At 43.4% G+C, this 25,549-nt stretch overlaps 1 protein-coding gene across 1 annotated transcript in view; it reads right to left on the bottom strand.

The window, feature by feature from the left end:
- The window catches only part of LOC117523805 (high affinity choline transporter 1-like), a 132,730-nt gene extending 129,079 nt beyond the window's left edge, over nucleotides 1-3,651 (bottom strand). The window contains 1 exon segment of the mRNA XM_034185416.1: nucleotides 3,490-3,651. Coding sequence (XP_034041307.1) covers nucleotides 3,490-3,651 — 162 coding nt within the window.
- Nucleotides 3,652-25,549: the final 21,898 nt, after the last annotated feature.

The raw sequence follows: 25,549 nt of genomic DNA, 5'->3' as shown, positions 1-25,549 counted from the left end.
TGTAACAAAATATTTAAAAGGGTGACAGTACAGGAATTAAGTCCAAGCTTGAGTTAAAGGTCCAGGTGTAAAGTCTGTAAATTGTTCACTTGTTTCAGAACAATGAGTAAGGATATATATGACCAAATACACCAATTTAAATAATAGTTGGCATTGCACAATACAACGCAAGTTGTATACAGATATTTAGTCAAATGATTGTACTTTTCTTTTTATATATATATATATATATATATATATATATATATATATGTATGTATATATTCAATAAATGGTCCCCAGATCTTTCGGAATTTAGATTGTGAATTGGACAGAGTATACTGGATCTCTTCTGAATATAAGCAAGACACCATGTCATTCAGCCAGGCTTTAAAAGAGGTAGGAGCAACTATCTTACACTATCTCAGAATTGCTCTTTTTGTTGTAACTAGGCCAAACGTAAGGGCTTGTTGCAAGGTAGGTGGAAGGGTTAAAGAATACTCAGAGCAGCTCAGAATAATAACATGACAATCAGGAGATAACGTTTTGTTATATATAACACTGAACAGCTGAAATATATCTGACCAGAAGCTCTTGAGTTTTGGGCAGGACCAAAACAGATGAGCCAAGGACCCATCACCTGTTTTACATCTGTCACATTTGGCAGATACATTAAGGTAGATTCTATATAATTTGGTCTTAGAGTAGTGCAGATGGTGAATGACTTTAAAATGAATTAGTTGAAGTCTTGCATTAATCGAACAAGATTTTATCCCACACAGTCCTTTTGCCCATAGATCATCTGAGATGTCTATACCAGTGTCTTTAACCCAGGCATCTTTGATATGAAGAGATGGAGTTGCCGCAGAAAAAAAACTTTGACTAGGTTTGTGATCAGTTGTTTTGAGGTGGGAGATTTTTATCATAAGATCATAAAAATTGTGTTGTTTTTGTTGGGAAAGTGAATGCACGGACCCACGTTAGGGGGCGTAAATGAACGGTCAATAGGAGTTCAAATAAATAACAATTTATTATGCAAAAGTGCAAACAAAGTCGAATATGCTTAGTCCAATTAACAACAAAATGGTGACACGTGGGCAGGCCCGAGCGTAGGAGACGCCTATCCAGAGAGGAGCCGGAACCCACAAAGCCCCACCACCAACCGGAGGCCTGCAATACACCAGAGCCGCCAAGACCTGATTCCCCATGTGGCCCCTGCTCGAAGCTGTCAGACCCGGTACTGCTGGCAGGAGCAAAAACAGGTTAGGGTGGGTGAGTGTACACCCAGCAAACAGTCAGCAACTCACAGAAAACCTCCTGAAGGAATAAATCCAGATACTCCCAGAGTACAGAGGAAAACTGGAGAACGTGCAGTGTCAATGGTTATACTCAGTAAGTCAGAAGTGAGGAGTGGAGACGCCAACTCCTCCAACTTTCACAAACTTGGCAACAAGCTGCAAGTATAAGTCACAACTGCAAAGACTTCAGTACAATCAATGTGCGTACGGCACAAAACGGCTGAGTAGGTTTACCTGTGTGGTAAGCTGATAACTCAGCAGAGTTATGGTGTCCTTCCCAGGCTTTTATGGATGATAGTGATGACAATCAGCTGACAGCCAACGAGCGCACCTGGAGATGTCAGAGAGGCCATCCGGCCTGTGTGCCCTCTAAGGGCCAAAAAGTGCCAGTGTGACAGGGCGCCATCTGGTGGTGGCCAGCAGTACCTCCTCTTCAGCGGCCCACATAACAGTTTTGGCATTGTGTCGAAGTTGGGGAGAGTAGCCCTAATGAAGTTTCTTATTTGAAGGTAATGAAGATATTGTACTTCAACTGCAGTTGAGCATAAGATGCAAATCGGCCATTAATATATAGATCCTTGACAATTGATAAACCTTTATCAGACCATTGGGAAAACACAATGGCCATTATGGCAATTCTATGGTAATGGAATTACAACAGGAGCAAAATCTGGACATATGGCATCTAACCATGACAGATTAGCTCAGGTTGTAATTCCGTTGCCGTAGAATTGCCCATTAGACCAGGCTTAAAAGAGGGATTCTGACAGATAGGAGCATAGATTGATGTCCCAAGACCCAGCACACCCCTGATTTGTTTAAGGGTCTTGAGAGAGTTGCGGAGAAAAAAATCACTCTTTAACTTTTAAATTAATAAACAAGACAGCAGATAGTGAGGCTTCTGTGAGAGATAACGCGTTATCAGATTCAAATATTGGCCAGATAAGAGAAGAAGAGGTAACCTGCTTTGCTCTGGCTAGAAAAAAGTAAGTCCCTTCAGCTGCTCCCTTGTTTTGCACTCGGGGTTGCCACAGCAAATCCAAGGTGGATCTACATGTTGAATGGGCACAGGTTTTACGCCGGATGCCCTTCCTGACGCAACTCCACATTACATGGAGAAATGTGACAGGGGTGGGATTTGAACCCGGAACCTTCTGCACTGAAACCAAGTGCATTAACCACTTGGCCACCTCCCCTGCTACATGACTCCAAAAAAATCCATGCCCTAGCATTACATGCCCAGTAATAATGAAAAAAAAAAGGCAGGCCCAGTCCACCCTCACTTGCAGGCTTTTGTAAATGTGTTATGGAAATACGAGGTGGTTTATTGGCCCAAATAAAAGGTATTATTATCGAGTCAATTATTTTGAAAATGTAAGACCTAAGGAAGATTGGGACATTTTGAAAAATGTAAATGAATTTGGGAAGCATGGATGTTGAGGTGCGTCTATGTTTGTGTCCTGTGTTTGTGTTTTCAGTGTCCAGCCTCTTGTCTATGTCAATGATTTGTTCATCATGCCATTTGGTGATATGTCTTCTGGTATGTTATGTTTGTGGTCTTGTTGTTGTACCCTTATGTGGTCTTCTTTGTGTTCTGATCCCTGACTGCTTGTCATGTTCCTCTGCCTCCCCCTTGTGCCTGTCTTAGGTGTTGCATCCTGGGGTTTTTCTCTGTTTTGGTCCTTGTCCTCCGTCCTCCTGGTGACTGTTCCTTGTGTTTTCTGTGTCTAAATCCATGTTCAGAATTCAGATTTAGATTATTTATTGTCATTTTAACCAGAACAACCAAAGGTAAACAGCAAGTCCATCCATCCATCCATCTTCTCCCGCTTAGTCCAATTAAGGGTCGCGGGGGGCTGGAGCCTATCCCAGCAGTCATATGGCGTGAGGCGGGGTACACCCAGGACAGGACACCAGTCTGTCGCAGGGCCACAAATAGACAAACAAACACAGACACACCCACACGCACACCTAAGGACAATTTTAAAGATTCCAATCCACCTAACCCGCACGTCTTTGGATGTGGGAGGAAACCGGAGCATCCGGAGGAAACCCACGCAAACACGGGGAGAACATGCAAACTCCACACAGAAAGGCCACGGGAATTGAACCCATGACCTTCTCGCTGTGAGGCAACAGTGCTAACCACTAAGCCACCGTGCTGCAAGTCTTTCAGTGCAAATATAAACCTGAGTATAAACCCCGTCCAAGCCTGCCTGCTGTTGTTGGCGTCCGTTTGGTCATCAATCCTCCTCCTGAAGGCCTTCCCGATGCCTCTCTTCAGGTTTGGGTGGGCTGTGCTATAGAGAGCCCTGTCACCTGCTTGGAAGGTGGAGTTTCTCTCCTTCAGCAGCTGCTTCACCTCCCTGGTCATCCAGGGTTTGTGATTGGGGTTTGTTTCTGCACTGTGACCGTATCTACACAGTTCTTAATGTAACACAGTACAGTGTCTATAAACACATCCAGGTCCTCATCCTCAAAGATGTCCCAGTCAGCGCTGTTGAAGCCGTCCTGCAGCTGCTGAGATGCTTTTATGTCTGTATCACAATCCGTGTTCATAGTTGTCTTTGGTTATTTTTGTCACTGTCTGCAATTTAGTTTCCTTTGTTATAGTTTCTTATCTCTGGGGTTAGTATGATCATGGTTTTTGCTTCTTGATCAACTGTAGTTTAACTTCCTGTTTTATTTTGGTGGTCTGTCTGTGCTTGTATTTTGGTAACTTCTTCCTGTTTTTCTGTCACAATTCAGTTCAATTTATTTCCTTTCTATAGCGCCAAATCACAACAGAGTTGCCTCAAGGTGCATCACACAGGTAGGGTCTAACCTTACCAACCCCCAGAACAACAGTGGTAAGGAAAAACTCCCTCTAAGGAAGAAACCTCAAGCAGACCAGACTCAAAGGGGTGACCCTCTGCTTGGGCCATGCTACAAACATAAATTACAGAAACAATTCACAGAACAATTCACGGATGAATATACAAGAATTGCTGTTGGTGCACAGGACAGGAGGGTCGCCAAAACAAATACAAGTCCCATTCTGGATGGAGCTGCTATTGATTGTTTTACCCTGACCTGACAGCTGTTTGTTTCATCAGCCCAGTGTGTATTTAATCTGGAGTTTTCCTTTGTATATTTGCTGGTTCCTTCATATTGCTTTTCTCCTGTGTGGCCCATGATTGTAAGTACTTTGAGCACCTTTGTCTTCTCCAATTTAGTAGTTGTATTGAGTCCTGTGTTTTATGCGTTCCTGTCATCATCTTCTTCAAGGATTCAAAGGATTCAAAAGAATTTTATTGTCATATGCACAGAAGAACATGTTCCCTGCACAATGAAATGTGTCTACTGCATTTAACCCATCCTAACTGCCAGTAGGAGCAGAAGTCGCCATTAGGCGCCCGGGGACCAGCTCCAGATGTACATCCCTGCCTTGGTCAACAGCAGGGCTGAGCAAACCAAGACCGACCCATAACAAACGACACACACATAACACACAACACACATAGGCCGGCCCGGTACATAAACATATATTGAAAAGCAAAACACGAGGGAAAAGGAGAAAAAAAAAACCCTCATAGCCGCTGCGTTACACAGCAGCAATGAGGAAAAAAATCCCCATCAGCACAGAAAAACAATAATCACACAGACAAACAAAGAAGCAGGACGACAACCGAGATTTGAAGGTCCAGTTTATCAGAACACTCCGGAGGCAGCCTATTTGGCGCCGTCAACGGCCTTGTCCGACAATCCTGGAGGGGGAGGGGCTCAGCCCTGAGCAGTCCACTGCTCACAGTCAATGTCAGAGCTGGAGAAGCTGAGGGGAGGGGGGATGACCAGGGAGCGAGGCTTAAGTGTTGATCTTCTGAGGAGGTTTTTTATCACAGTGGCCTTGAAGTGCAGCTGTGTTGGGGAGGCCAAATGAATAACCAGATTAGCAGATGCCTGAAAGATTCCACAGTTCTGAGAACAGAGTGGCTCTCAATGCATCTGAATGTAGAATGTGGTCTTCACAGACGGTCAAAGTGGGTTTCCAGAGCTGCAATCCTACCCGAGATGTTTTCCAGCATGCGGTTAACACCCGCCGACTGCGCAGCCACTGCCTTCCCAATCGAATCAATCATGTAGGGCAGCCTGGAAGGCCCAATCAAAGCTGCTTCCACTTTCTTGATTTTCCGGTAAACCAGCGCCATGCCCGCTCCACACAGCAGAAAGCTGGTCACCACCAAGCCGAATATATACACATCTTCGACGTCCTCCACAGAAAACATGTAAAGGCACATGACCTGCCATCTCCTCCACGAGTCCATCACGTAACCCATCACATGCGTCCCGGCAGGACAGGTCGGGTCCTCCGCCCCCGAATGTCTTGTAGAAAAAATAGTGTCAATTGGGTTCAGAGACCACTTTAACAGATCCATTTTTGTCGTTTTCCAGAAGAGCAAAGCTGCAGCCTCACAGACAACATGCCACAGAAGTAGGAAAGATAAGGAGGGAGTGAGAACAGAAAAGTGCGTCCATCTCGGCCGAGTGCAAGCTGGCAAAAAAAATAAAATAAAACTTTTGCTTTTTGTCCTCGGTCTTGTATTTCTAGATTTACCCCTTTTTCCCCTCTTCACCTTCTCTTGGATTGTTGGACTGTTTTGCACAATTGTTAAATAAATCACCACTGACTGCATCTGACGTCCTCTTGCTTTGGCTGCCTGCATTTTGGGGTTGTTTTTGCACAACAAATCATAACAGATAAGTAGATTGACAAAGACTCTATTACCAATAAATCTTTTTTTAATGCTCTTCTCTGGGTCCATAGAAAAGACAGCTCTCTCACCCGTTCATCCCGCCCACTCTCTGCATCTGCACACAGAACTGTTCCTCACACGACTGTATTGCAACATGAAACAGACATGGTGCCAGTCAACAATGTGGAAGAGCCTGTTTGTTAAAAGCAAAACAGGCAAGCAAGCAAACTCCGTTCTGTAATTAAAAGATTGGGGTTAGGTTTTCTGATGAAGAGCACAGTGACATTATCTGCACAAGCTGCCAGAAGCGTCAATACTAAATGGTTCCAAAACAGTTCCCCATACGTCCGAGCACGTCATCATGAGAAATTAACAAATACACAACATGGAGCAGCTGTCACTTTCTTACTCATCAGACAAAATAAATCAGTGTTCTATATCTCATCCAATAGTCAGACAGTGATTGTACTCAGTCAGAATCAGACCGCGGTCCTTTAAGGACAGGGCCCTCACACCAGTCGAGCTGTGCTGTATTGTGACTGAATGTGGTTGCGCAGTGCTGAAAGATTAACCTGCACACAATGGACTTCTTACAATCAGCCGGCAAACATTTAGATGTTGTATTTATTTATTTGGTGTGACTGGAACAGCACTGAAAAACAACAGAAAACCATCATTTCACAGTTCATTCTCTCCTAAGTTGACTACATCCAGTGGTGGGCACAGTTCCGCTAATTTGCAAAGCAAACATTTTTGTTCATGGATTATCTTTTCAGATAACTTTGAGAACCATCAGCAGACCCATTAGCTTCCATTAAATTAAATTCTGATAACTTTCAGTCTGCAAACATTTTTTTTTTTTTGCTGGCATAGGGATAAAGCTGAATGGTCAGAAACATCTGTAAAACCTAAAATCCTGCATGTTAATTCCTGTTGTGTGCTTTGCAATAAACAGCTGTGAGAAGCTCAGTTATTCCCCAGTAAAAGTGGCATTATGAGTCACATACGAGGTCTGTTAGAAAAGTATCTGACCTTTTTATTTTTTCAAAAACCATATGGATTTGAATCACATGTGATTGCATCAGCCAAGCTTGAACCTTCGTGCGCATGCGTGAATTTTTTCACGCCTGTCGGTTGCGTCATTCGCCTGTGAGCAGGCTTTGAGTGAGGTGTGGTCCACCCCTCTTGTCTATTTTTTATTGCGAATAAATGTCTGAACGATTTGGAGCTTTGCTGCATCAATTTTTTTCCAGAAACTGTGAGAGACCTCCAGGTGGACACCGTTCAGAAAATTAATATGGCTTTCAGGGACGATCTTATGGGGATTACACAGATTAAGGAGTGATCCAGACGGTTTAAAGACCGCCCACAACTGCTGAGAGCGCGGCACGCTCCCAGCCCCCATCGACAGGCTGACACCCTGCTGGAACAACCAGATCATTTCCAACGTGAAGGCTTTGTTGATCTGGGACCTCGTCTGACTTTCACAAAAAGGCAGAAGATGTGGACATCAGCACTTTTTCGGTACATTCCACCGTTACAGGAGTTTTTTTCATGGAAAGAAAAGTGGAGGGACGCACTACGGAGCCGTTCATTACGCGGGACAAAACCACCTCGGTGTTGGTCTCACAGGACGGCTTAAAGGTGGATTTCAGATGGATTCCGGTTGCTTTTCAGTCGTGTGATTATCCGATTGTGATTGTGCATGAGCTGGACCTGCCCCAACATGTCCTGGAAGGCTTCATCACGGCGTTGCTTTGTGCCATGCAGCTCCACCACGACACGCAGTGGAGCCGCTCCTCTTTCCATGACAAAAACTCCTGTAACAGTGGAATGTGCCGTTCATTTCTAAACTGGACGCTGTCTTGATCTGGTATGTCGTCTGACTAGCACAGGAATTGTGAAAAGAGTGGACATCAGCATTTTTTTGGCACATTGAGACAGACGTGCAGAGGAATTCCGCAATTACACAATTATTACACAATTACACAATTGCACATGTAGCAGGAATCATGTGCAAAACGTGTAAAATCATATCTGCCTCCAACGCCTCGTACACCTGTTGCTACAACTATTTACACACACCTGTGGCTGAAAGACAGACTGTGCAAACCCATCGAGCCCTCTCGCGGCAGGTGTCGGCCAAATTCCAACTGACACACACGAACATCTAACACTGCTCGTATGGCACTTAGAAAATGTGTGGCCATTTGCACTATTAACATGACAACAGTCAGCAGACGATCACTGTCATGCTGTCAGTAAAATTTGTTTAAGTGCCCCACGAGTGTGGCTTTGGTGTGTGCGTTAAGCTGATAGGAGGTGTGGCAGCTGACAGAAGCGGCTGTGGAGATCTGTGGTTCTGGACGTCCCAGCTGGACAACACGTACTGTGTTTGGACAGACATGGACTAACAACTGGCCACTGTGACATGGGTGTATCTGTTTGCTGTCATCACGTGGACATAAAAAACATATATCACTGTGGGGGCAGGCTGGAGCAAGCGCATGTGCACGGCGTGCACATTGACAGGCTATTCCCAGGTTGAAACAGACCATCAGATCATAATACGCAGCGGGGGATTTGACTGTCACATCATCCACGTGAGCTCTGTTCCACATGACACAGTGTCTGTGCTGCAGCGCGCCGTCCACAAGACACACGTGTCGAGCAGAACATGCGCGGGCTGGCTGGACGCACTGGACCAGCAGATGTGGACATGAGAAGAGCGAACTGCTTTTCATTCATGTCATTTCATGACTGTATGTCTGTCATCTACAGAGGAACAGACGGATAAATGCAGTGTTTTTATATCGTGTGTGGGTTTATTTCATTTTAAATATGTCCATGTCCTTCCTTATATCAGACATGTTCCCACAGCTTTCACAGGACAGCAATTGAAGCTCAGTCGTAAAGTTTCTGACTGGCAGTCAGATCTTTTGGAAGGCGTGGGTTTGAGTCCTGTAAGTGAAAAGCTGCTGTGCTCCCGCGTGCACAAAACAGTCACAGCATGTTTTTTTTTTTTTATTTCTTATTTATTTTTTCTTCACATTAGCTGTACGATGTGTAACCACGTCGTGCCACTGCTGGCAGTGTGTTCCCACGTGCATGAACCATTGCACCGGCATTGTGCATGCCTGCCCATGATGGGGAACCTGAAATTTTTCCCACACAGGAGATTTAAATGAGGTCGGCATGTCAACTAACTCGTGTGTGTGCAAGAAGCTTCAGTCTCTCTTTCTTTTTCACTCAACGTGATGTTTGACTGGATCCTTGTTGTTACCAATCAGCTCATGTGCTAAACGCAGGCTGGCCACTGTTTAAGTCATTGGGGTCAACCTCACATCATGTGAACTTTGGTTTTGTTCTACGTTTGTCAGTCACATGATGATGTGTGTATAATTGTCACGGTTTCAGCCAGATCTGGGGGTTTATTCTAGTTTTTCCCCTTTCTGTTGTTCTTTTCAGCTTTGATGTATTAATATTTATTTTCATCAGGAATTATTCTGTCATGTTTTTCTTGTCACTTTGTTCTGGTTATGATTCACTATTTTGTTTTCTTCATATGGTTATTTTCTGTTTTGACTTGTCACTTTGTTTTCTTTGTTACTTTATACTTTTGCCATCCATTCTGTTCTAGTTGTTTTCAGTCATTGTTTATTAAGTTATCACTTGTTCCTCCTGGTTATTATATTTGATGTATTGTTGTGTCAGGATTTGTTCTGGTTGTTGTTTGGTCACTGCTTTTTCTTATGTTTTGTCTTACTGCCTTGTTTTTCTTAAGTCAGTTTGTGTTTAATGTCATTTTAGTATTTTGGCTCCATGTCTCTCGTTCTAGTCTGTGCTGCCAGTTCATGTTTAGTTAGTTCTCATGTTCATGCCTGCTTCCAGTTGTATTATGTTCTGCCATAGTTCCCTGGTTTCTCGTCACGCCCCTCTGAGTTCTGTTTCACTCCACATCCTGCACCTGCCTTCATGTCTTCATCCCTCACTTACATCTGATTATGTTCTCTCTGCACCTGTCATGTGTCCCTGTCTCTCACTTTAATTCTGTCTGCTTTGTATTTCCTTTCTCTCACACTCTGTGCACCTGTTCACACATCTTTGTCTTTTCTTCTCTCCACCGTGTACTCTCTTCCCTCACTGTCTTGCACACATAGTATCTTTGTTCATTAGCCACGCCCCCTTTCTGGATCCTTCCTCTCACGTCTCACAGTACCTCGCCAGATTGTTGTTGCTTCCAGCACACTCTCCAGCCTTTTGTTCTCTGTCCTGATTAGTCTTGCCATGTACCACTTCCTTGCTTTGTGTTTTTGGCCGCCTTTTTGCCTCAGCCTATATGCCAGTGTTTGCCCGTGCATCAGACCCCTGCCTGGAGATGACTGCCTTTTTGCCTCACCCTGCTTGTGCCTCTGCTCTGTTTTCTGACAACCTGTGTACCGAACCTCTGCCCGAAATAAACATGACAACTTGTACCTCAAAGCCTGGTTCGGGAGTTTGTATTGTGGGTCCACCCACTCCTGGGGTCGGACTGCCGCCCGACATGAAAATAATCAGGTTGTGTATTCTGTGTACAGTTCTGTGTAGATCTGTATCAGCATTTGAAGTTCTACACTGGATGACTTCAGTGATGAGACCCCGGTTTCACCTGGTCTTCCAAAGAGGTCTCACATCCAAATACTAATCAGGATCTCTTCTGCTTAGCTTCTGAGTTCTGATGGGATCGGGTCTCCACAGTTCAGACTGGCTGCATTTCACTGTGTTTCTGTAAAACATGTTTTAAAATGTGTTTAGATAATACGGTGCATCCGGAAAGTATTCACAACATTTCACTTTTTCCATATTAAATTATGTATTTTTTTTCACATATTCCTTTGCATTGTGTGTATGTTGTCATCATTAATTTTCTTAGAGCAATTTGTGACATTCATGAGACTCAAGTGAATGATGATAAAAGGTGACAGCAGGTCATATCACTGCAACGCTGTGGCAGCTGGACACAGCAGGTACATTTTCATTGAAAAAAATGTGCACTTTAACTGTCACACAGTGTGTGCTGGCCCGTCTGGATTGTAATTAAAGTGCACCCTAGTCAGCCTCTGCTGCTTAGTAAGTAGTAAAGTATGATGCTGCTACCTGACCTGAGTATCACATAAACTGCAAAAATAAGGGCTCCAGTGAGCGGGGGTGATTTGAATATATTAGGCTGACTGTGTGTGTGTGTGTGTGCGCGCGCGCGCGTTTGTGCACATGTGCTTTCAACCTAATGGCCCCAGTGACCTCCCCTTGGTGCCCCCAGTCACCATAGCAAGTTTGGTCTAGATTACATAATTACTGTGGCTGTGCATAGCAAACACACACACTCAGCTTTATATATTGCATATATAATAAATAAACTCTAATAATAAAAGAAAAAATGTCAATAACATAGAAAATGACATGAATGCATGTAAAACCCAAATTAAAGACGTGAGATATAGAAACAGGTGTGACTTACAGATGGGTTTTTCCTTTCACAAGAGGCATTTTTAACAGGTCTGACTTGTGGTGTAAAACAGTGACGGGGTATAAGGAGTGTTTCCTTAAACAATACAGCATTTCAACTGCAGTTTGCCTAAAGGCAAATCTGAAACGCGTCTTTACAGTCCTTCTGTAATCCACTCATGAAGCTGTCAACAGTGATGTAACAGGAAAATGTTGCACTGTTCCCAGTTTCTGTACACACATCCACTTCAGAGTCCATAAGTCACAGAATATACTTAGGAAGAAAAACTCACTGGTGAAAAAGGGGAGGTGATGGTTTTGTGGTTCAGTGTTGGGCTTCAGACTGTCAGGTTCCGACCCTGGGGTGGGGTCGGTTCTCTTATTTCCCCTTTCCACAGCTCAATTTTCTAGTTATTAGTTTCATTCTGAGTTCATCATTTATTTTCTGTTCAATATTCTGTAGTCTTTGGTTTTGTTTCCTGTGTATTTTGTATGTTCTGTTTTTCTTACTTTAGTCACGTGGTTTATTCAATTGTAGTCTCTGTCCAGTTATTGTTTTTTCCATTGTATTATGCTTTTGTTTCTGGTTTTATTTTCTGCTTCTTATTACATAGTCTTTCATTGTTACATTCCTTTTTTGTGTTACATTTTATACAGTTGTCTTGGGTTTTGTTTTGTTATGCAATCAGGCTGTTTATCTATAGGTTACTTTGTTCTGGTTATTATCTTTTAGACTTCAGCCATGTGTTTAGTTTGTTACCTTTGTAGTCACTGATTTTGTTCTCCGTTTGTATGTCCTTCACTTACACTCTTGCACCTGCCTGTTTCATCTTTGTCTGTCTGCCTTGATCACTCCCTCACTCTCTTGCATCTCTTCCCTCCTCTTGGATTCGCCCGACCACACCTCCCTTCTAGAACGTTCTTCCACATGTGCGCCTTGTTAACCTAATTACCCCACCTGTGTATTTAAGGCCTTCACTTTCTCCACTCCCCTGCCAGTTCTTCGTGATCCATGTATCCACGTTCCAGCCACCTGATTCTGTCTCGTTTTTGCCTCACTGTGTTATGACCTTGCTTTGCTTACTGGACTTTGTTTTTGCCTCTGCCTTTGATACAGTATCTCACCGTGTTTTGAACCCAGCCTGTTTCTTGACCACATTTTTACCTAGCATTTATCTGTACCTCTGCTTCACTGCCTGCCTTCCTTTGCACCGTACCCCTGCCTCTGAAAATGATAAAGCTTATTTTCTACTTATAACATGTCCTCGAGTCTGCATTTTGTGCCCTCCCATATTCTGTGCCATGCATCCTCGAGCCCTGACAGTACGAACTGGCCAGAACTTGGGCACAGCGGACTCCAGCCCAGCTCTGAACTCTTCTCAACAAAGTCCAGGTCTCAGCACCATTAAGGAGATTTTTGCAGACATAACATTTTTTTGTGTGTTCTTTTGTGACTGTTTCTCCCCTAAGGAGAAGTTTGATTATCTTGACCAGGCTTGGGATGTTTTGGAGCCAAACTCATGGCTGTTTAAAGTCTTCCCTGAGTTAATTGGGCTGGATGATTTATTTTCTGAGCAGAGACTCCCTGACTGGGTGAGGCGCACCTGCCATCCACTCTGCCACCAACTGACAGTGAGTCTGATTGGGAAGATATTGATGATGATGATGATGACTGTGATGAGGATGTTGAAACCTCATCAGGACAGAGGTAATGTGGCTTCAAGACACTGCTAACATTTTGTTTAAAATCCAGGACTTGTTTTTTGAGTTTTTTGGCAATCCAGGGCAGCAGCGCAAGCAACATACGAGGGCTGTCAATAAAGTAACGGTCCTTTTTATTTTTTTCAAAAACTATATGGATTTCATTCATATGTTTTTACGTCAGACATGCTTGAACCCTCGTTCGCATGCGTGAGTTTTTCCACGCCTGTCGGTGACGTCATTCGCCTGTGAGCACTCCTTGTGGGAGGAGTCGTCCAGCCCCTCGTCGGAATTCCTTTGTCTGAGAAGTTGCTGAGAGACTGGCGCGTTGTTTGTTCAAAATTTTTTCTAAACCTGTGAGACACATCGAAGTGGACACGGTTCGAAAAATTAAGATGGTTTTCAGTGAAAATTTTAACGGCTGATGAGAGATTTTGAGGTGATTCTGTCGCTTTAAGGACTTCCCACGGTGCGAGACGTCGCTCAGCGCTCTCAGCCGCTGTCGTCAGCCTGTTCAAGCTGAAAACCTCCACATTTCAGGCTCTATTGATCCAGGACGTCGTGAGAGAACAGAGAAGTTTCAGAAGAAGTCGGTTTCAGCATTTTATCCGGATATTCCACTGTTAAAGGAGATTTTTTAATGAAAGACGTGCGGACGGGTCCGCGCGTCGGGACGCAGCCGCCGCGACGCTCCGCCACAGGAAAAACACCTCTGTTGGAAGCCTTAAGGACAAGTTGGAACATGTCCTGCTGTTAAACAATTTCTCATATACTCACTCCACTGAAAGCCATCAAAAGCCGCCTGGATTTTACAAATGGTTATCAACACGGAGGTGTTTTTCCTGTGCCGCCGCACCGCGTCGGCTGCGTCCCGACGCGCGGACCCGTCCGCACGTCTTTCATTAAAAAAATCTCCTTTAACAGTGGAATATCCGGATAAAATGCTGAAACCAACTTATTCTGAAACTTCTCTGTTCTCTCACGACGTCCTGGATCAATAGAGTCTGAAATGTGGAGGTTTTCAGCTTGAACAGGCTGACGACGGTGGCTGAGAGCGCTGAGCGACGTCTCACACCGTGGGAAGTCCTTAAAGTGACAGAATCACCTCAAAATCTCTCATCAGCCGTTAAAATTTTCACTGAAAACCAGCTTAATTTTTCGAACCGTGTCCACTTCGATGTGTCTCACAGGTTTAGAAAAAATTTTGATCAAACAACGCGCCAGTCTCTCAGCAACTTCTCAGACAAAGGAATTCCGACGAGGGGCTGGACGACTCCTCCCACAAGGAGTGCTCACAGGCGAATGACGTCACCGACAGGTGTGGAAAAACTCACGCATGCGCACGAGGGTTCAAGCATGTCTGACGTAAAAACATATGAATGAAATCCATATAGTTTTTGAAAAAAATAAAAAGGACCGTTACTTTATTGACAGCCCTCGTATTTCAATCCAAAAACGTGACGCGTGGGCAGGCCTGAGGGTAGGAGACGCCTATCCAGAGAAAAGCCAGGACCCACGAAGGTCCACCGCCAACGGAGACCTGCAACACACCAGAGCCGCCAAGTCCTGAATCCCCAGGTGGCCACCACTCCAGCTGTCAGACCCGGTACTGCTGGCAGGAACAAACAAAGGTTAAGGTGGGTGTGTGTACACCCAGCAAACAGTCAGTAACTCACAGAAATCCTCCTGGAGGAAATAATCCAGATACTCCCAGAGTGCAGAGGAAAACTGGAGAACGTGCCGTGTCAATGGTTATACTCAGTAAGTCAGAAGTGAGGAGTGGAGACGCCAACTCCTCCAACTTCCACAAACTCGGCTACAAGCTGCAAGTATAAGTCACAACTGCAAAGACTTCAGAAACAATAAATGTGTGTACGGCACAAAACGGCTGAGTAGGTTTACCTGAAAGGTAAGCAGATAACTCGGCAGAGTAGTGGTGTCTCTCCCAGGCTTTTATAGATGAGGTGATGACTGATGGATGACAGCTGACAAGGTGCACCTGGTGATCCAAACAGGCCACTGCGCCCTCTGGTGCCTGAAACCCGCCAACAGCCAGGGCGCCCTCTGGTGGTGGGCCAGCAGTACCTCCTCTTCAGCGGCCCACGCAACATTAAAAACTGATCTCACCGGGACAGGAAACCAGTGAAGAGATGCCAAAATGGGTGTAATGTGGTCAAACTTTCTGCTTCGTGTCAAAAGTCTGGCAGCAGCATTTTGAACCAATTGGAGACCCCTAATGTTGGACTGCGGTAAACCAGAAAATAGAACATTGCAGTAGACCAATCTAGAAGAGACAAATGCATGAATCGGGGTCTCAGCATCAGCCATAGACAGGATGGGATGAATGTTCATTGTATTTCACAGGTGGAAGAAAGCAGTCCTCGTAATGTGGAGGTCAAAGGACAACATAGGGTCAAAAATTACCTCAAGGTTCCTCATTTTAAGGGGAGGGGTGAAGCCTCAGAGGAGTGACATAAGATGATGGTGCACTCTGCTTTTGAAGGTCATAACACCATTTTCGGTGATGCTGCCAACTATGTCATCTGGCAAGCTGTTCCAGACATGGACTGCTCATGTATGAAAGTCCAGTCAGTAGAGATGGTTCTTGATACAGGCACTGCAAGGGCATGGCGAGGCATTGATAGACTGGTACAGGTGGCGCTCCTAACAACATATGGCTGAGGAAGTAGAGCACGAAGGGCCATTGGACATATGCTGGTGTGCATTTTGTAGAGAACTGTAGCTGCTGCCACTTGACGTCTTTGATCGGGAGTTGTGATGTTAAATTTTGATCGTGCTTCATCCTCATCCATGCCAAGAACTCAAAGCGCCTTCCTCTGAATGGAGTCAAGCAATCCAAGTGTTGTTGGGCTAGCACTCATCTAAGAGAGTGATGGATACTCCATTACACTTCTAATTTGGACCAACCAGTTGCTCTACCTGTCTTGTCCAGTTTGTTAGCCACTCTCTGTAGGGCCCCAAGTTTCTGTCCAGCTCTCGATGTGATGTTGGAGACATGCTTCTTCTAGGTCATTTTGCTGTCAATTGTAACACCAAGAATCTCCAGCTCATTCATCGCCAGAGCTGTGCTACCAAACAGTAGGTCGAGTCTGGTTGGATTCCTTTTCCTGGGAATAGTCATTGCCTTACATTTTAATGGTTCAAATATCACCTTCCACCTGTCTGCCTAGATCCTCATCTTTTCCAGGTCTCTGTTTAGACTAGCTGTAATGGCCTCTGGGCGTCACTAGATTTGATCTCGCAGAACAGTGTTGAATCGTCTGCATACAGATAGAGCTGTTTTTCACACTTGTCGGTCAAGTCATCTATGAAGACAGAGAAGAGGAGTGGGCCTAAGATGGATCCCTGAGGAACTGATGCACTGAGTGAAGAAGTATCAGATGACTGAACAGATAAGACAACTTTGATGGATCTGTGTCAAGTAGCTCCTTAAGAAGGTAAGTAATTTGCCATGCACTCCTTTTGCAGCAAGTTTTGATAATAAGCCATTATGCCAGACCTTGTCAAAGGCACCTTTGATGTCCAAGGTGATCAGATGCACTTCATTTACTTTATCCAGTGAGATGGACCACTGCTGGGTGACAATGGTTAGAATATCAGCTGTGCTATGCTGAGGTCTGAACCCAAATTGCCAGTCTGAAAGGAGACCATTTCCCAAGAGGTACTTCTGAAGCTGACTGTTTATCTCTTGTGGATAAGAATGACACTCGCTGTTTTCCATTGGCTTGGAAAGACTCCCTGGTTGAAGCATAGCTGAAACAGTGTAGATAGTGGTGCTGCAAGTTCCGCAGAACACTCTTTAAGGACTTTGGCCAGGATGTTGTCGGAGCCAGTAGCTTTGTCTGGCTGAAGGTTGCGCAAATGTCTCTTAACATCTTTTGGTTTGAAGGTCACTGTCAGGGTCAATCAGCTTTAGACACTAAAGAAAAAATGGACACGGGATGCAGCAAATCTTTTTGTCAGCTTTGCAAAGGGAAGAGCAGTCTCAGAGCACACAGTCTCCACCTCTCTTCGACTGTCTCTCTCTGCTCAGCATCTTTTATTCACTCAAAAAACGTGATGTACAAGCAGGGCGTGATCGTATAGTTATTGGTATAGTTATCGAGGACCCGTGTGAAAACATCCTTCAATTGCCCTTTATAACGCTCTTCTAATTTGTCCCTTCTACCGGTGTAATTTCCCCTAACCCTGGTCCAATTTTTTCCTAATGAACATTGCATCGCTTCACCAGCCTCCTGGCCATTCAATCGGTACGAATGTATTATCCCTGTTATGTCCTGAATCCACTCCTCTGGGTCCTCATGAACGTCAGCTACACCTGAGACTGCATCAGCACCCTCTTTCAAATTCCACGGTCGGAAAAACATACATAATGGTTTCACGTCCTCTCCTGATCTGGATTAGGAACCTGGATCAGAGGATATGATTCTGAATCTTGGTAACGCTGTGGTTTGTTAATTTGCTGTCTGTCATAATTCCATTTGCGTGTCGGCAGTATCGTCTAGCCCAGGATACAGTTTGGTTGCTGTCGGCCTTTTGTCTGTCTCTGCTTCAAGTCCTTGTGAAGTGGATGGTTCAGTTTTTGGTTCCTTTTTCTTTACTTTTTCTTCCTGCTAACCACAACCACACTTTCATCATCCTCCTTTCTCTCAAACATTGCCTTAGTTTCTACTACTCCTTTCCTTCTTTTCACACATTGTTCCAGCCACAACCTTGCGACTTTCAGTTCTTCGTCTTTCTGTCCCTTTGCTTTCCCTGTCTTTCCTGCAACACTCACTTCTAACTTTCCCCACAACATCCTTCCAGTCCTCCAACTTCAGCTTCCCCAGAAACACCATATTTCCTCTTCCCACTTTGGCAAAAACTTAACAGTATCAGGATTTAAAGACAACATAATTTCACATCTCCTGTATTTAGGCTCCTTCTTGTAACAACAACTACAACAATTTCCCATAATAACTACGTAATTTCCAGAACTCACGGTTCGCTAAAATGCATTCACTGTTACTGTGGTCCTTCAGCGCCACTATTCTCAAAGGGTCATTTCAGCATGACCATGCTAAGACAGCTGTATAACTTAAAAACTCAACACCTTATTTGTTTTGCTGACTCCGTTCCATCCGTCTAGGTCCGGATGCCGTCAATCCGCCGTTGGCAGTCGGAGGTGACTCTAAATCACCGGCCTGGCGAGGAACGAACCCTCCCAGGTCTTTGCTTCAGTCCCACTATTAAGGACCGGCCGTCGATGGGCTTCGGTGTGTCTTCCTCCTCCTGTCAGCGACTGGGTATGTTGGCATCCGGGTCACAGCACCAAGAAATGTCAGGGTCAAACACCTTTATACACTAAAGAAAGAATGGACACGGGATGCAGCAAATCTTTTTTGTCAGCTTTGCAAAGGGAAGAGCAGTCTCAGAGCACACAGTCTCCACCTCTCTTCGACTGTCTGTCTCTGCTCAGCATCTTTTATTCACTCAAAAAAACGTGATGTACAGCAGGGCATGATCGTATAGTTATTGGTTAAAGGCTCACATGCATGATACAACTTGTCAGTTACCTTGAGTAGAGGCACATGCAAAACATCCTGTGCAGCTGTTGGGCAAAGATCAATTAAATATCCTATCTTTAGGATTTCTTTTGACTGCTGGCTTATACTCCCTTATACTCCCATCAAACTTCCTGTCTTCAGGCAGGATGTGAGGCTGACTGGTGCTCATCAGCTCTGTTGTTTACTGTCTTCCCACGGGAACGTTCCTCGTTGCAGGGCTCAGCAGTTTCAGTAAAGACGTGTAACACAGTACAGAAATATAAGCATAAGATAATGTAAATGCTGAACAAATGATAATAAGAAAATCATTTCCCCGACAGTCACCTTCTCCATCAAGCTGGTAGCTGAGGGCGGACACTCTGGGGCAGACTCCTCTGCGTTGTCAGGCTGGCACTTTTTGGCAAATGTCGGGCAGAACTTCTTTTGCCTTTTGCTTTGCTGTGGTGTAGACTTGGTGTTTGTCTTTTAACACTGGAATGTGAACTCTGGTGGACTTTCCTGACAAGGTGTTGACTGTATTCCACCACTTCTTACTACGTCTGGCAATCCCAAAACTATTCTCCAGCCTATCAAATAGAATATGATGATCTATGGTATCAAATGCAGCACAGAGATCGAGCAGCACCAGAACCGTAGTGGTGTCCGAACCCATTGCAAGCAGACGATCATTCTGTCAGGATTCGTGGTCGCGTGACACAGAAGGTGTTTGGACACAAATGCAAACTCTCAGATGATGCGGTGTAATAATAATCTTTATCTTACAGACAGTCCAGGGTCCGGTACACAGAAAGGCAGGCCGCGTAGCAAAGGTACAGATGAGGGCAAGGCAAAATACGTAGTCAGGAACAGGCTGAGGTCGAAGGCACAGTGAGACACAATATCAGAGTCAGAGGCAGAGAGCAAAATCCGAAAAAGCAGAACAAGGTCAAAAAACACTGAGGTATATGAGACGAGAACAGGGCTGGAATGAAGATACGAAGATCAACGAGCTGGCACCACGGTGAGGGAAGTGAGCGCTAAATAACAGGTGATCAAACAAGGTGCACGTGTGATCGAGGGTTCTGGAAGGAGGTGTGGCTGGATGCAACAAAGATGAGGGAAGCAGGTGCAAGATAGTGCAGTGGCGACAACACAAAGTGGAGTGATGTAAGATGCAAAGACAGGTGAGCCAGAGTAAGGAGCGTGAGTGGATAAATACACTAAACAGACAGAATGAGTGAGGGACGATGAGATGAGACAGGTCCAGTGGCGTGGAGTGAAAACGAAGCAGATCAAAAGCAAAAGGAGTCAGTGAATGAAAACCAATGGTGAAAGTATAACATGCCCACAGACCAACAAAAGGAAATGTGAATCGAATAAAGGGCAAACTAGGAAACAGAGTGACAGACCTAAAAATAGCACAAGAATAATAAGACTAAAAACACCACTTGAACTGAATCTCAATCTGACATCACAGACAGAGGAAATAAGACAGAACTGATTAGAAGAAGAACAGAAACAAAACCAGAACCTACAGTAAAACAATGGACAAATTAGAACCAATGATCGCATAAAACAAAAAGAATACAACAAGATAACAAAACACCAAAGATACATAATAAATGCAACCAGAGAAAACATAATACAAAATGATCAAAAGGGTAACCAAAAGGATCAAATCTGGGGAGGCAGATGACAATAGGGTACAAACCCATAACCTCACCCTGAGCCCGGACCCACCCTGACACATTCACCACTTTAGGGAGAGCTGTCTTTGTAGAATATTTTCGAAAAGCAGACTGCAGTGGCTCAAAAAGATTATTCTCAGTAAGATAGTCCACAAGCTGTCGTGAAACCACCTTTCCAGAATTTTAGAGTAAAATGAAAAATTTGATATCGGCCTATAGTTTTTCAGTACACTAGGGTCAAGATTAGATTTCTTAAGTAATGGTTTAATCACTGCATATTTGAAACATTTAGGAACAGATCCACATGTTAATGTGAGATTTATCATTTCCATCACAGTCGGTCCAAGAGTGGGCAACAGGTCCTTAAACAGTTTTGTTGATATAGGATCAAATAAGCAGGTTGTGCTTTTTGAAGACATTACAAGTTTCGTCAGCATGCCAGATGAGATACTATCAAATTCTGTAAATCTAGGTAATACCTCAGTAATGGCGCCCACCTCAATTGCAGGATGTAGTGGCTGGGTTAAGGCATGCTGGGATATGTTTAAACCAAATGTCCTCTATTTTCTTCTCAAAGTAATCCAGGAAATCTTGTGCTGAAAAAGGAGAGCGAACTACAGGTGGTTGTCCATGAATAAGTGTTGCCACCATGATGAACAAGAACTTTGAGTTATGCTTGTTTTTGTTGATCAAATCAGAGTAATAGGTCTACTTTGTAGGCAGTAGTCCATGCTTATAGTCAAAGATAACATCACGCCACGCAAGGTGGAATACTTCTAATTTTGAACTACACCATTTCTGATCTAGACCTCTAGCCTTATGCTTGAGGTCACGCAAGGAATCACTGAGCCAAAGTGACTGTGTTTTGGGGGGTCGTTTTAACAAAGGTGGCACAATCATGTCGAGTGTAGTTTTGAGCACTGTGTTGAAACTATCCACAAGATTCAATTTCAATTTAATTCAATTTAATTAGCTTATAATGCACCAAATCACAGCAAAAGCTGTCTCAAGGAGCCTTACATAAAACAATTCAACATAAAATTTAATAAGTAATTAAAAATTAATAGAAAAAATTCAAATACATAAATAAAAACAGAAGTAAAAGAATAAAACAGATAAAAAATAAAAAATATTCATAAGAAAGAGAATAAAAATAGGTTTTCAGTCTTGAATTAAAAATGTCCACGGACCCCGACTGCCTCACGGTCTCAGGAAGACTGTTCTATAGGGTGGGTGCAAGATACGAAAAGACTCTTTGACCTGCTGACTTCTTCTTCACCTTCTTCAAGACTTCTTCTTCAAGATTGTCGACTGATTGGGCATTTGCCAAACGTGAAGCTAAGATATCAGGCAGTCTTGCGTCGAGTTCAGACATAGCTGAGGAGTTGCATCGCCGTAGTGAGAAATAAGGTTGTTGTTCCACTAAACATGGCATGAACAAAAGAAACTAGCAAAACTAAAAACTAACAAAACAAAACTAACCACATGTTTGAGGACAAGGAAGTTAAAATCTTAGCCAGAGCGAAGAAATGGTTTGAGAGAGGTGTCAAGGAAGCATTCTATGTGAAACAGTTGAAACCCAGCCTTAACCGGGGAGGGGGTCTGAGACACGCTTTGTCCCCTGTTTACAATAGGGTACTCGGGTCAAAGCAGTTTCGGTCTTTTGTTCATGGTAATGAGTCATTCACGTCATCAGGAGAGTCGTCAAGGGAGCCATCAGGAGAGGCTTCCGTCCCATCATTAGGAGGGACAGCTGCCCTGTCATTAGGAGGTTGCTAACTAGAGCACAATAGGTGCTAATTAGAGCTATTGTTTAGTCACTAGCCTATAGCAGTCGGCCCCTCGGTAGGAGGGGTCTGGTTAGGTTTAAAAAACTCCAGCTTTTGTTGGCTTCTGTTTATTCTTCTCTACAAGAGTCAAGACAGAAGTCAGACTACCAGAGCAAGAATTTTAGCTGAGGAAGCTTCTACGATTTGAAGCGAAACGTCCTCGCGTCAAGCAACCCAGTCCAGTCGAAGATTCAAGCTTCTCTACTCTTCACTAACATACTCGAAAAAAAATATTTTCTATTATTTATTTATTTTTTTAACTGATGAATTGTTTGGCATTGTTTAAGTTCTTGATCCAGTTTATTCCATGTTTTTACTCCACTCACAGAAACACAAAATCTTTTTAATGTTGTACGAACATTTTGAATTTGAAAACAGTACAAACTTCTCAGATTATATTGATTTTCCCTTTCTATAAACAGACTGAATATTTACAGGTAATTGTTTATTTTTAGCTTTAAACAATATCTGAAGAGTTTGAAACTCTATTAAATCCTTAAATTTTAATATTTTTGTTTCAATGAATAATGGATTTGTGTGGTCTCTGTATCCAGCATCAGTGATTATTCTTATTGCCCTTTTTTGCAAACTGATTAGTGGTTTTAGAGCAGTTTTGTAAGCATTGCCCCAATCCTCAGCACAGTAATTAAAATATGGTAATATTAGTGAACAGTATATGGTTTTTAGTGATTTTTTATCTAACATATATCTTGCTTCATATAAAACTGCCAGACGTTTTGAGATTTTATTTTGTATATGTTTTATATGACTCTTCCAATTTAACTTCTCATCAATTATGACTCCAAGAAATTAATTTTCTTTTACTCTTTCAATTTCAACACCTTTTATTTTAAGTTTGACCTCTTCTGTCTCTTTACAATTTCCAAAAAACCTGATTTTTTGTTTTGTTCAGATTTAATGATAATTTATTTTCTGTAACCACTGTCCCTACTTACCAAATTCTATCTCAGTGTGACTAATTAAGTGTCTTAAGTTGTGATTTGCACTAACAAATTTGTGTCATCAGCAAATAAGACTGATTTGAAAACATGAGATACATTACACAGGTCATTGATATATAAAATAAATAACTTGGGGCCCAATACTGCCCCCTGTGGGATACCGCACACCATGTCCACACACGAAGAACAGAAATCATCCAGCTTCACAAATTGTTTCCTACTTCCTAAGTAGTTCCTTACCCATTGTAATGCCACCCCCCTTATCCCATACCTCTCTAACTTACCCAATAATATATCATGATTTATGGTGTCAAATGCTTTTTTTTATGTCCAAAAACAGCCCTGCAATTATTTTCTTTTCATCAATGCAGTGTGTTATTTCTTCAATAGAATCCATTAAAGCAAGTGCTGTGGATCTATTTTGCCTGAAACCATATCATGTAATAATTTATATTTATCAATAAATTTATCCAGTCTATTGCAATACAGTTTTTTCTAAAATTTTTGAAAATTGTGGTAATAAAGATACTGGTCTATAGTTGGTGAAATGATGCTTATCGCCAGATTTAAACAGCGGTATGACCTTGGCAATCTTCATACTGTTTGGAACAGTGCCTGTGATTAATGATAAATTGAAAATGTGAACTGACGGTTTTAAAATTAAATGAATTACATCTTTAATCAGGGTCATATCCAAATCATTGTAGTCTGATGACATTTTATTTTTAAATTTTCTGACAACACCTTTAATTTCAAATTCATTTACTGGTTGTAAAAACATAGAAAGAATTTCTTTCTATTAGGTCTCCTAGCAGCCTTTCTCCCTTCTTCAGTTCAGGGATTTTTGCAGCCAAATCAGAACCAACATTAGAAAAAACTCTATTAAAGCTATTGGCTGCCTCCTCCATATAATTTCATTTCCATCCATTCATTTTCTTCCGCTTTATCCGGAGTCGGGTCGCGGGGGCAGCAGCTCAAGCAAAGCCGCCCAGACCTCCCGATCCACACACACCTCCCCCAGCTCCTCCGGGGGAACCCCAAGGCGTTCCCAAGCCAGCCGAGAGATGTAGTCCCTCCAGCGTGTCCTGGATCTTCCCCGGGCCTCCTCCCAATGGGACGTCCTCTCTGTTGAGCTCTATCTATGTTCACAGACAAAATGGCGGCGCCTTCCCCAGTACACAACACAACAGCCACAACAGCCCCAGAATGAAGGCCAGTTATCAATAAAACTAAAGTCTTGCTGTCTACAAAATTGCGCCAGCCACCTATTTAACAGCCTGCTAAACACCTCATCAGTACCCTGGCAGGGGCGGGGACCAGATACTATTAATCAATGCAGACAGATCTTTCTGGCAAGGTCACAAGTCTATTTTTCTGACCTCTGAGTGGTTCATCCTGACATCATTGGTGCCGACGTAAGTAACTATGTGACTGTATCTTGTGTCCTCTTCCTTAGTCTGTCTACCCTTCTGCAGTGTCAGCACCCTAGGATGGGAGGTGATGTAGGGAGCTCTGGCCCCAGGAATACATTTAACATCAGCTGGCATCTGTAACCTGACTTGCGGGTGATAGACTCCCCTGTCACTAAATCCTGGTGTTTTGGCATTGGGATAGGAGTGGAAGCCACCTGTGGGTAAATCCTGCGTTACTCCAGGATCATATTTTATTATTATTATTATTATTATTATTATCTGTTTCTTCTTCTTCTTCTGTTTCTTCTTCTTCTTCTGTTTCTTCTTCTTCTTCTGTTTCTTCTTCTTTTACTTTTTATACTGGAGCGCCATTTTAACCGGGAGGTGGCGTATAGAACGGCGTACTGTCCGCTAGCGCCGCCGTTTTGACTGCCTCTGTTGCCGTTCTATACGCCGTTGATTATGGATACAACGCCGGCCGCCGAATAACGGCAGTGTAAACTGCGGCACTACAGGAAGAGAAAGGATGAAACGGCGATTAAAAAGTATCAAACGCCGTTGTTCACAACGGCGTGTGATCCCTAAGACGGCACGGAGGAGCCAAAAACTCTTCCGGGACGCTTCCGGGAGCTCTTACCGGCACTGTGTAAACGGGGCTTAATTCACCACCAAGTCACTCTCAAGTCATGAATCTGCAAGTCCCAAGTCAAGTCTCAAGTCAGCTTGCAAACAGTTGGTGGTCATTATGACTTGAGACTTGACTTGGGACTTGCTGATTCATGACTTGAGAATGACTTGATGGTGAATTTGTCCCACCTCTGGTACACAGGTGGACTACATTTGTTGTAGGAGATGCAAGTGTTGGAGCATTAACAATGGCGAATTTGCAACTTTGCCAACTTCATATATATATATAT

Source organism: Thalassophryne amazonica, chromosome 13, assembly GCF_902500255.1.
Source record: "Thalassophryne amazonica chromosome 13, fThaAma1.1, whole genome shotgun sequence".
NCBI lineage: Eukaryota > Metazoa > Chordata > Actinopteri > Batrachoidiformes > Batrachoididae > Thalassophryne > Thalassophryne amazonica.
The sequence above is the reverse complement of the archived record's forward strand: the minus strand, read 5'-3'. Positions and strand labels throughout refer to the sequence as shown.